At 37.8% G+C, this 12,514-nt stretch overlaps 1 protein-coding gene across 1 annotated transcript in view; it reads left to right on the top strand.

Annotated features, from left to right (window-relative positions):
- The window catches only part of LOC131980484 (disco-interacting protein 2 homolog C), a 282,249-nt gene that overhangs the window by 168,684 nt on the left and 101,051 nt on the right, over positions 1–12,514 (top strand). The window contains exon 5 of the mRNA XM_059344729.1: positions 1,500–1,841. Coding sequence (XP_059200712.1) covers positions 1,500–1,841 — 342 coding nt within the window. The remainder of the gene's footprint in view (positions 1–1,499; positions 1,842–12,514) is intronic.

Raw genomic sequence — 12,514 nt, 5'->3', positions numbered from 1 at the left:
ATAAGAGCAGAGATAGAGTTGACCTTTCCATTTAGAAAACACTAAATCACTGGCTCTTTAAAAAAACAACCTTCTGTAGTCAGTTGCATAGCAGCCTGGACAGTAAGAAGTATTTTATTTATAAAAAGAGTAAATAAACCTTGTTAATGTGTCTCTGTCCACCTGATGAACAGGAATTTGATATTCACTCTGATTTGTTCTCCTGACAAAACGAAAATCTGCTGGTTATCTTTGTTTGGGTGATTGTTGGAATTGTCACTGTGTGTCTGCCACTACTCTCTCACACACACACACACACACACACACACACACACACACACACACACACACAGAGCACCTGTGTGTGTGAGAACTGGGTCAGCTTCTGTTGTTATTCATATCACCACTATCAGTCTCATAATGCTGTAGGCATTATGGAAATCACATGCAAAACATGCACACACACACACACACACACACACACACACACACACACACACACACACACACACACACTGTAGCTTTCAAAAACAAACTTTACTCCAATCCCCCCCTGTGGCGACTCCTAACAGATGGGAGCTGAAACCTTTCTGGGCTACAGACAATAGACTGTGACATACATAGATACTATTTCTATTCTATTTTCTTTTATTAAATTAAATTAAATTAAATTCAGTTCAGTTCAGTTCAGTTCGATTCGATTCGATTCAATTCAATTCAATTCTCTAAATATAGCAGCATTCTTTTTCTGTGGTTTTCATTAAGTCATTCATTAAGTCCACAATTTCTACTTTTGTTATTGGAGTCTGATAGGTCTCTATTTCAGTGGTTCTCAAATGGGGGTACGCGTACCCCTGGGGGTACGTGAGTTTTTAAAATATACATTTAAAAAGTAGCATCCATGCAAAAATCCTTTAAAAATAATTATTTAATAAATATTTTATGAAAAAATAAGTATAAGTTCATAAAATGAATTTTATATTCAGTAGGCTATTCAATTTGATGATCCTAAAAACCCAGAGTGTCCCCCATACCAGGATGGTTGGACCCAACCAGTCATATGCCACCTGGCATCACCTGTCAATCACTTGAAAACTCAAAGATGGAGTCGTGGTTGAAGTGTAGCAGTTATAGTTTTAAATGTTTATAAGCTCACTGTTTTTACTACATTAGTTTGAATCACTACATTTTAGTAACGAGAAATATTTTTAATAAATTTAGTCGTGGATTATTAACATTTAAAATGTTTGAAATAGTTTTTTTTTTCAAATGTTTGAATATTGTATGTGTTTATCAGTTCCAAAGTTTAAAAAATCAGACACTGATGGCACAGCGCTCTGTTTTTAAGGCTTTTTTTTTTTTTTTTTTAAACAAAAATGCTTTGCCCTGGTTAGGGGGTACTTGGTTGAAAACATATTTCACAGGGGGAACATCACTGAACAAAGGTTGAGAACCACTGCTCTATTTCATGTATTTCCTCTTCAAGATTCATGATCTCTCTTATGTGTCTCCCTCCTCAGATACCTCCTCAGGCTCAGAGGGCGAGGGTCAGGGTGAAGGTGATGAAGAAGAAGGAGGAGAAGGCGAAGAAGAGGACGGAGGCGGCGGTGGCGGGACGTCGTCCAGCCGGGAGGGCAGCATCAGCATGGAGCACTGGATCAACCGGGCCATCCACGGCACCTCCTCCACCACCACCACCACCTCCTCCACGGCGTCCTCCTCCTCGTCCTCCACGCGCAGCGGGGGCAGTGGGGCGGCCGGTGGCAGGCTGGCCGATGTCCTGGCCCAGCACGTCCACATCTCCGCCCACCACCAACACCACCGCCACCACCATCACCACCACCACCACCACCGCAAGACAGGTAAGACTTCAGCACGGTAATCCTGACACCTGGAGCCAAATCTTAATAGACATATTTAGCTGAAATAATTAAAACGTCCAGACACCTTTATTTAGGACCAGGACTCGATTAAAAAAATTAATCTAATTAATTAGAGGCTTTGCAATTCATTAATCGAAATTAATCACATTTTAATCGCATATAAATATTTGACCTGACAACAGTGAGAAGTATTTTTTTTCACATGGATTTTTAGTATACCATTGAATAATGACTGAATACATAAGCTTAAGCAACAAAAATATTGTCTGTTTTTGTTCAAGTCCAACAGACCAGTGCAATGTTTGCCATTAAGTGTAGCAATAGCATATTTAGAAATATAGTACATTTCAGAAATCCAGGTAGCCTATAGGTAGGTAGACCTTCTGTAAACTAGAATACTTTGTTTTTTTAAGTAAAACACAATCCACGCTAGCTTAGCATTGAGGTGATACTTGAGGCTGGATGTGCTCCGGTGATATGAGTATTCCTTGTTGCATAGCAACACAACCATGCTCTTATCGACGCTTCCATCCGTTGATTTTTTGTAACAACATGTCCCATCATCCACGGGGCCAACCAAAGCGTCTCATCAGCTTCTTCCTTCATGTTCACTGTGGTTTGTTGTTGTCTCAACTCATCAACGCTAGTTGGTGCTCCAGTATAATCGGTCCGCCTGAAACTCATCCAGTCAGAAACGTTCCGCGGTGCAAAAATAACTGTGATTAAAATGCGTAAATTTTTTTAACGCGTACATTTTTTTGTAATTAATTAATCTTAATTAACGCGTTAGTCCTGACCCTACTTTAATGATGTAAAACTCCTTTAGTAAAGAAAAGAGACAATGTTAGCAAACAAAAGACACCCTTAATAAGCTTATAGCACCTTTAGTCAAATGTACACACTCTATCTAAACGCCCTCAGCAAACTCCTGATAACATGCAGACATCCAAAACTGGACCTGACACCCTGAAGCAACTCAGAAACCCCCCAGGCTCTCTTTGACCTTCCAGAAATCTAAGGCAAAAAAAAGAGAGAGAGAAAGGACCCTCTTATCCCCAACAAGCTGTTTCAGGGTGTTTTTTTTTATTTTTTACTCTTTTTACATTTTACTCCCTTTGTCCTTGTAGTTCACTGCAATATATAAAATCTATATAAATCTATACGTCCTGCAGCTCTATGGAATCAGCACAATCATGGCTAGAAGTGGGAACAACTCAAACATGTCTTTGTGCAGAATAACACAGTTAAAATGATAGGAATCATAAAGAAAGAAAAAGAATGTATGTATTTAATTTTCTTTGAGCTTCTTAAGAGCAGAATACAAACAACTAAACTCAACTCAAACTTTTAAACTATATTTGGCTGAAGAATCCTAGTCAGACCCTGTGAAGGTCCCTGAATCTCAGTTTGGGAACAACAAGGTTGAAAAACTGCAGCGAGGAACTGATTTTAAATGAAGCAACATCTCCTTCAGTTTATTCAGTTGTAGGTGAAGTTAAAAACAACATGGTCTCACAGGAATCCGTGAAATAGCCACGGATTTGCTTAACTCAAAATCGGTGGAATAGCCACGGAATCACTCAAATTTCCGTGAAACTGACACGGATTTCGCTACAATGCAAGTTAATGACTGTCATATCCCGTGGCTATTCCAGCATACAAAGTGATTATGTACATTCACTGAGTGAATATTTAGAAAATAAAACATATATTTCTCGCTAGAAATGTGATCAAAATCCATTTTTATGCAGAAACAAAGTCAAATTATTGATTTTTCACTAAAAATGAGAGAACTGTCCGCCATGTTTTTTGTTCTGACCGCTGGGACCTTGAAAGTCACGTGACTTGGAACAAACCAATAGCCACGGGATATGACTGTCATTAACTTGCATTGTAGCGAAATCCGTGTCAGTTTCACGGAAATTTGAGTGATTCCGTGGCTATTCCACGGGTTCCTGTGAGACCAGGTTCGTTAAAAAGGTTGTTGAGAAGTGTGTGTGTGTGTGTGTGTGTGTGTGTGTGTGTGTGTGTGTGTGTACAGTAGGTGGGGTGGGTTTACTGTTCAGTCTTTGAAGTTTAAGAGTGTAAACTGAAGCAGTTTGGTGGTAACTTGTGTTTATTTGTGGAGTCGTAACTTGTTGTGTTCAGTGTGTAAATGCAGCTTTTACAGTTCTTCTGCTTCCTGTGTTATTTTGATCTGTTTGTTATCTGTCCTGCTTTCTGTCTGAAAGCACCACAGTTACAACTTTATTACAACTTTAATTTCTGGATTTTCCATTAATTCACTTTTATTTGAACTTACTTTTGTCATTGAGTCTTATGACTTTGCCTTCCGCAATTTGTGAATTTCGTTCCTTTAAAAAAAAAAAAAGGTACTTTTTTATTTCCTTATTTGTTTTGTTTTTTTAAGTTGACAATTTGGTTGATACTCCAAAGGCCAAAAGTCCAGTTAAAAAAACAACAACACTATTATTTTTATGCAGGAGCTGATAATCACATCTGCCCCGATGCTCTTTTGACATTTTGTTGTCCCTTTGCAACCCAGTCTCACGGAAATGTATGAAACTGTCACAAAATTCTAATCTAATCTAATCTAATCTAATTTGTGCTCACCGAAACGATTTCATCAAAAAATTTCGTGCTGCTCAGGACAACTTAAAAACTAATGTATTTCAATAGGAAGCATCTTACGTGATCAGTATACATTATAATATTAAAAAATTAATGACTACATTCTGACCCGAAAGAAACACAAAAACTGTCTTATTTTCTGTCATATGTGCTGCCTGCGCATGAAAACAGTGCGCTACCGGGACCTTTAGATTACAGAAAGACAAGATATCGATTTTAAACGTCTATTAAGACATTAAAAACACAGAAATGCGATAATCAGAAGCACGACCGCACAGCTGTAAAATATGTGGTGGTGCAAGCATGAAAGATGCTTCCTATTGAAATACATTCGTTTTAAAGTCGTCCTTAGCAGCACAACATTTTTTGGTGAAATCGTTTCGGGGAGAACGAATTAGATTGTTTAATTTATTGACAGTTTGGCCTTTGCATCCAGTTCGTGGAAGTCTTACATTTGGAATTCACTTTTGTGACTAAACCTGCTATGGAAATACACTATTTACAATTTTGATAGTATTCTGTGTCTGTTTTTCACATAATCAAGCTGTTTTTTAATTTTTAAGTGGATTTTTCATCCTTAGAAGTCGGATTATGTTCTCAAATTTGACTAAGATTCACAATCAGCAGATGATAGATGACGGACCGACCAACCCAGAGCTTTTAAACTGGTGTTATTGGAGGTTTGGTCCAGAATTACTTTATTGAAGCCCAACCCTGTTCTTTTTACTGAACCTTAACCAACTGGCCTTTGTGCCTGTTTAAGACAGTGATCATCACACGTTGCCAACATGTTGCAGTTGTGTGTTTTCAGCATGTTTATAGCAGCAGAGGTCACGTGACACAATGACAGTTGATTGGAGTGGTTCATAAATATTCACATTCAACATAATTGTGGTTCAACATGTCTATAGTATGGGGGGAAAAAAAGAAAATCCAAAATTTTGAATTGTCACTTGTACAACATGTAACATCCTGCACAAACCTGATCATTTTAACCCTCTGGAGTCACAGATCACACTGGCGTCATCAAATTACAGACTTTTTCATGACGTCACAATATAAAAAAAACGAAGCCCTGCCGTCAACTTCCATTTAAAGTACTGGTTTGAAACTCCATGAGGCCAGTTTCTGTTTGATGATGATAGGCCAAGTAAAATCTGTTATCTTCATGTTATGTCTTATATGTTATATTTATCACCTTTGTTCACATTTGCCACATTTAAAATTCTCCATTGAGCATGGTTGTGCTTTGAAAAAGAAAAACCCCATCATTTCCAAAATCAGATTATTTTGCTGTGTTTTATGCGGTTCAAAATGTTAATCCAGTGAGAAAAAGTAATTATCACATCATATAGGTGAGGTTGTGCTGAAAAAAACTATATCAACATAGCATTGTAAACATTTTTAAGCTTTATATACACAGGCAGAATGAAAAGGATTCAAAAGTGGACAAAATAACCAACATGGTCTCACAGGAATCCGTGAAATAGCCACGGATTTACTTAACTCAAAATCGGTGGAATAGCCACGGAATCACTCAAATTTCCACAGACACAAGACACAAGGCATGCAATGGGTAAAGGTTTGTTACGTACACAGAGGATCAGGGAAATGTCAAAATAAAACACAGCGTCGTCTTTTTCTGGCGAGATCTTCGCCACAAAGTGATTATGTACATTCACTGAGTGAATATTTAGAAAATAAAACATATATTTCTCGCTAGAAATGTGATCAAAATCCATTTTTTATTAAGAAACTAAGTCAAAATATGTTGAAATTTTTTCACTTAAAATGAGAGAACTGTCCTCCTTATTTTTTGTTCTGACCGCCAGGACCTTAAAAGTCACGTGACTTGGAACAAACCAATAGGAAAAAATATCTATGGAATAGCCACGGGATATGACTGTCATTAACTTGCATTGTAGCGAAATCCGTGTCAGTTCCACGGAAATTTGAGTGATTCCGTGGCTATTCCACAGATTTTGAGTTAAGCAAATCCGTGGCTATTTCACGAATTCCTGTGAGTCCAGGTTGAAATAGCCCAAGACTCCAAAAGGTTAAATAGCCGAGCTGTTGTGAATAACAACTGCAACTTTTCATTCACTCGCCCCAGATTTAAAAGAAATCTGAGCCCACAAAACCAGGCCGTACTCTACGCAGTAGATCAACAAAGTGCAGAAGTTCCTCTGTTTGGTTGCTGATAAAAGCACCCAGTGAGAATGATATCAGGTCAGTTTCACACGTCTTTGATTTGGCTGATCAGCTGACAATCCTGCCTACAATAAGGAGGTTACAGTGGCATCTTCACCAAGCTGAAGGTGGTTTCTAATTTGCTTGTGTTTTGGATAGATATAAGCACCTGGTACCAAAAATAGGTTGAGTCCAGTCAGGATGAGAAGAGTATGGCACTGACACGGCAGCATGGTGGGAGTTCCTGTCCAGCTGCTTCAGAAACCGACAGAACACACATGAAAGTGTGAAACTCGCCTGCTGCTGTCACTGAATCCTGTTTGCGGCTTCTCCCGCTGTTTGCTGAGGTAATGTCGTGACTAAATGCTAAATTGTTTTCATGCTGGCTCTGTGGGTATCCAGCTCTGAAGATAGTGCAGGGACAGACACAGAGAGGCTCAGATGTGACAGCAGAGGTTCTGTGCAGCTCTGTGGGTTTGCTGCTTTGTTTGTTTTCACTGATTTCCTGTGTCACCGTTCCCTGCCGGCTCAAATTAGCAAAGTCAGAAGGATGTTTACAAAAGGAGCAGCAGCTGACAGCATGCAGGCTCAGTCTGAGACACAGAAACATGAAGATACAGGAGGAAAACTTGTTTATTTTAGCGTTTATAGGTTAAATAATATCTGAGGAAATAAACCGCAGGTGAAACATTTTTCTTTATTTGGCATTTGAGGTTAAATTCACCAATCTGCACCTTTAAATACACAAATTATCAACACTACTTTTGATAAATAGCTTTAAAATCATTTTTCCTTATTGTTATGTCACAATCAGCTGATTATACACTGTAAAAAAAAAACCTGTTGTTTTTACGGTAAAAAAACGGCAGCTGTGGTTGCCGTTTTTTACTTTTTTTTTAACTTTACCGTAATAAATACGGTGCAACTTTTTGTAATATTATGGTAAAATTATATTAGCACTGTTGATTTCACGTTTAAGATTTCCATTTTTTCCATTTCTTCCATATTTTATCGTAAAAAATAAAACGTTTTTCCATCAAAAGAAACGCTGTTCTGCCATATAATTGACAAGAAAATACTTTATAAATGCTGCATAAATTAAATATTTTACCATTAATATTTACAGTATATTTTTGTTAGAGATATGCTGTTTAGTACATTTAACAGTGAGAAAAAATATTTTTACAAAAAATTAATGTGAAAATGATGGCTTGTATCTATATTACAGTATATTTTTGCTACAAACATGGTGCCAGTGTATTTTAAAGTGTACAGAGTAATGTATTTAAAAAGATTTTTTTTAAAATGTAAAAAATACTGTTTTGGCTGATATATACATTTACGGTGTTTCATTGTGACTGAAACTGATTTTAACCCATTCATCATTTTACAGTCTTTTACTGTCATGGTTTAGCAGTTTTTCACCGTAAAATCTACAGACATGTTTTACAGTGCAGGCTTGAAGGTCATTCTTGCATTTTGTAGCTTTCAAGGATTTCACAGCCAATGAGCTTCAGTGAAGCTTCATTTTGTGATATTGTGACTGGGTTGTTCTTTTGGTAATTTGCAGTGTTTCCCCTCCGGTTCCGTTCTTTAAATGCTTATAAAAGCGGGCGAACGGAAACATTCCTACTTTTCACTCCTCTGGTTATCTAATCTGACACAGTGACGATCTCCAAACACAAAGATATCACACAGTCTGGTGTCCTTGGGGATTTTGGTTTGTTGTTTATAAATACTAACAATGTTATCTAATTTAAATCTCTTCTCTTCACATGCTTCATTTTATGATTTTGACATGATATGTTTCATGTGTTTCCTCTCCGGTTTTGATTTTTATTTCCTAACTTTAAATGCTCATAAAAACAGAAACATTCTTACTTTACCATCCTATGATTACATAATCTTGCACAGTGAGGAGATTTAAAGATACTATCAAGAAAATATCAGATGTTTAATGTCCATGATGATATTGATTTGTTGTTTACAAACACAAACTGCACTTTTTTTTCTGCTTTCTAATGTTGATCCAGTCTTTTGGTCAGGGTCATCTTTGGTTGCAGTTTATAGTTGAATTTGTAGAGTTTTTAGAGCAAACTTCCATAACATCATCACACAATTTCGTTGGACAATTTTCAGTTGGCGTAAAGTTTCATTGAGTCTTTTCTTCTTGTTTATCACAGAGGAAATCCTCAACGTTGTGCACATGTGTGACTTACAGCTCTGTTTCTCATTTCCTCACTGAAAGCCAGAGCAGCAGGTCTCCAGTGTGTGTGTGCGTGTGTGTGTGTGTGTGTGTGTGTGTGTGTGTGTGTGTGTGTGTGTGTGTACTTGTACTCCACTCATAGTGAGGACCAGGATTAGTTCTAAGTAACTGAGTGAGGACATTTTTGTGAAGTGAGGACATTTCAGGCGGACCTATGGGCGGGCTATGAATTCATTATGTTAATGAAGCGTCCTCAAAAAGATAGAAGTACAAAGATGTGTGTCTGTGTGTTCTTGTACTTCCTACATAGTGAGGACCATGGCTTTAACCAGCAAACTGAGGACATTTTTTCTTTAAAGGCCTGATTCATAGTTAAGACTTTATTTTAAGGTTCAGGTTATAATTAGCTTTAAGCTAGGTGGTTAGGGTTAGGCATTTAGTTGTAATGATTAAGGTTAGGGGTCTAATGCATTTGGTGAATACAGAGTCTTCACAAAGGTAGAAGGACAAGAGTGTGTGTGTGTGTGTGTGTGTGTGTTAATACTTAAGGGAGATGGTTTGCAGCTCTTATCAGAACAGCTCGGCCTGCTCGTGCAGATAACTTTTTGTTCTCGCTCCACAATCTGTCATCGCTGCTTTCATGCCGCGTGCAGGATCTCTGCAGACGATCTGTTTGTTCTGTTTGACTTGTGGCTGAGTTCAGGTTCAGCAGAGCACGCTGCATCTGTGTCACTCTTTTGTTTCAGATAGCAGCAATAAGTGCTTGTTTGTGCTGCTGCTGTGTGATTATTGAAAACTTTCTGGAGACATATGGTGCTATTTTAATCAAAGTTTAAATATTTTTAATCTCAAGCACCTGTGAACTCCAGAATAAACTCTCTGAACAAATGCAGGTTCTATATTAGAATTTGACTTAGACAGTCGTTATTTTCATTTAAGTTATACATACACTGTAAATGTATTATTCACAGTTCATCATTGTGTTTGATTTTTACAGTATAGTGCTGTATAATTTACAATAAAAATCGGTCTTTGTGACAAAATCACAGTAGTTAAAACATTACTGTTGAAAAAACACAGTAGACAGTGTAGTACTATGAAAAGTAGACTACTGTATTTTTCCATAATTTTGATCAGAATCAGTCCTATACTAATCCTGTTTAAATAATGAACTTAAAGTAAAGTTTTTCATACAAAACACAGTATGGAAATCAATTGTAAAACAGTAAATGTGTTAATATTATTTTATTTAGTGTATAGAGTAATTATTGCAATTACTAGTTATTTCTATATAAAGTAATGATGAAATTATTATCAAATTAACAGCATTGTTTACTGTGCCATATTGCCATACACAGTGCCATTAAAGATCACAATGTTTAAGTGATTCTTCATTCTTACTGTAAACAAATCAGTACTGTACAGTGTTTAATGATTTTTTTATGGTATAAAAAACATTACTGTAAATAAAAATACAGTACTTCTACTGTAAATAATAATTACAGTAAGTTACTTGTTAATTGCTGCCAATAAGTTACTGTAAAAATACAACATGGTCTCACAGGAATCCGTGAAATAGCCACGGATTTGCTTAACTCAAAATCTGTGGAATAGCCACGGAATCAGTCAAATTTCCGTGAAACTGACACGGATTTCGCTACAATGCAAGTTAATGACAGTCATATCCCGTGGCTATTCCAACATACAAAGTGATTATGTACATTCACTGAGTGAATATTTAGAAAATAAAACATATATTTCTCGCTAGAAATGTGATCAAAATCCATTTTAATGCAGAAACTAAGTCAAAATATTGATTTTTTTCACTAAAATTGAGAGAACTGTCCGCCATGTTTTTTGTTCTGACCGCCGGGACCTTGAAAGTCACGTGACTTGGAACAAACCAATAGGGAAAAAATATCCATGGAATAGCCACAGGATATAACTGTCATTAACTTGCATTGTAGCAAAATCTGTGTCAGCTTCACGGAAATTTGAGTGATTCCGTGGCTATTCCACGGATTTTGAGTTAAGCGAATTCGTGGCTATTTCACAGATTCCTGTGAGACCAGGTTCTGCTTTCAGTCTATATAAACGCTGTGGTGGGCACAAAAACAACGTGAGGTTCCTGAATGACACACGACTTAACGACACTTTTCAAGCTTCCCCTCCCTTCTTGTTCCTCACATACAGGCCTTTTAACCCACCTCTCCTTGAGGAGGAGGAGGAGGGCAGTGCCAGCTGGCACGCTAGAGAATGGAAACTGTGGGCCGCGTCGCTCCGGTAAGTTGAGCTCGGAGCATGGCTGGCAGAGAGAAGAAGCAGGCTCCGTCCTGCCATCCCTCTCACAGCTCGCGGCAGGGATGTCCCATTCTTCAGCTACTCTCCCTTCAGTGTCCTCCGTCATATGCTTGAGTTGTGCCCCTCGTCGGTTGTTCCCCGCTAATTAAATTTGTGCTTAGTTCTGTTGTGAAAGTGCAGAAGAAAAAACATCAATGCTAACCTCACCTGGAGTAGCATTGAGCGTTGTTGTAGATGCATGAAATATTGTGTTTTAACGTTGGATTAAAACAACAAAAAAAAGCTGCTTTTTGCTTTTTTCCAGTGCGAATTGTTGATAAGGAGAATCAACAATGCTTTTAAAGGGGCTGGAGAGCAGCTTGTATGAATGAGTCTTTCAAGGTTACTCTGTTTGGTGTTGTTTATTGATTTGGCTAATTATGCAGCATGTTTTTTTAGTTGTTTGCTCAGCCAGAGGCAATCTGCTTTCAAAAAACGGCTTTTCATCTCTAAGCCAGAAAGCAGATGGTGGAGGAATGTAGGCAGTCTGCCTGCCTCCTCTTTTTTTAGTTTTGTGTTTTTCTTGTAGTGCCGTATTTGTAAAATCTGTTACCTGGAATCACAAATACTGTGTCAGAGAATGCTTTTGTCTGGATTAGAAAGGTACACGTTAACAGCCAAACTTTAAATCTTAAATATGGACTCACAAAGAGGTAAAAGACTCTCTCATTTACTCAAGTGGCTCCCTACGACTGCTTTAGAATACAAAGCAGGGCAAACAATAAAACATACAGTCAAAGAAAAAAGCTACTAGATCTTTTAATCAGCCATTTATCACTGTCAGAAAAAAAGATATACCCTGAATCCATTAACAGAGTTTCTGGAAGCGTTCCCGTATTGGATGTGATGGAGGCTGCAGTGTGGATGAGGCCCGCTGGGATTGCAGTGCAGCTCAGCCTCTTAGTGCCGTATATATCTGTCGGGGGAATACTCTGCTGCTCTCTGAGGAGAAACAGTTCAGCAGCTTGCTCGATGCCATTCATCAGGTGTCTGGTAACGCTGATGTAAGGGAGGGTTTCGCTGCAGGGACGTCAGGAATAAGATGCAGATCTTCTTCTTACATCAGCTGCTCCGACTTGTTGTGTAAATCCTGGCAAAGTACATTTATTTGTAATTCTTTCAACAGCAATACAATCCAAAGTAATTCATGTACTGTATGAGATCATGAAGAGCCAGGTATTCAAGTGGATTCAACCTTCTGAGCACCAACAAGCTGTTTCATGGTGTTTTTTGCTCTTTTTTAAAATTGAATTCTTCGTGTCCTTGTATCTCACTACAATATAAA

This window comes from Centropristis striata, chromosome 11 (genome assembly GCF_030273125.1).
Source record: "Centropristis striata isolate RG_2023a ecotype Rhode Island chromosome 11, C.striata_1.0, whole genome shotgun sequence".
NCBI lineage: Eukaryota > Metazoa > Chordata > Actinopteri > Perciformes > Serranidae > Centropristis > Centropristis striata.
The sequence above is the reverse complement of the archived record's forward strand: the minus strand, read 5'-3'. Positions and strand labels throughout refer to the sequence as shown.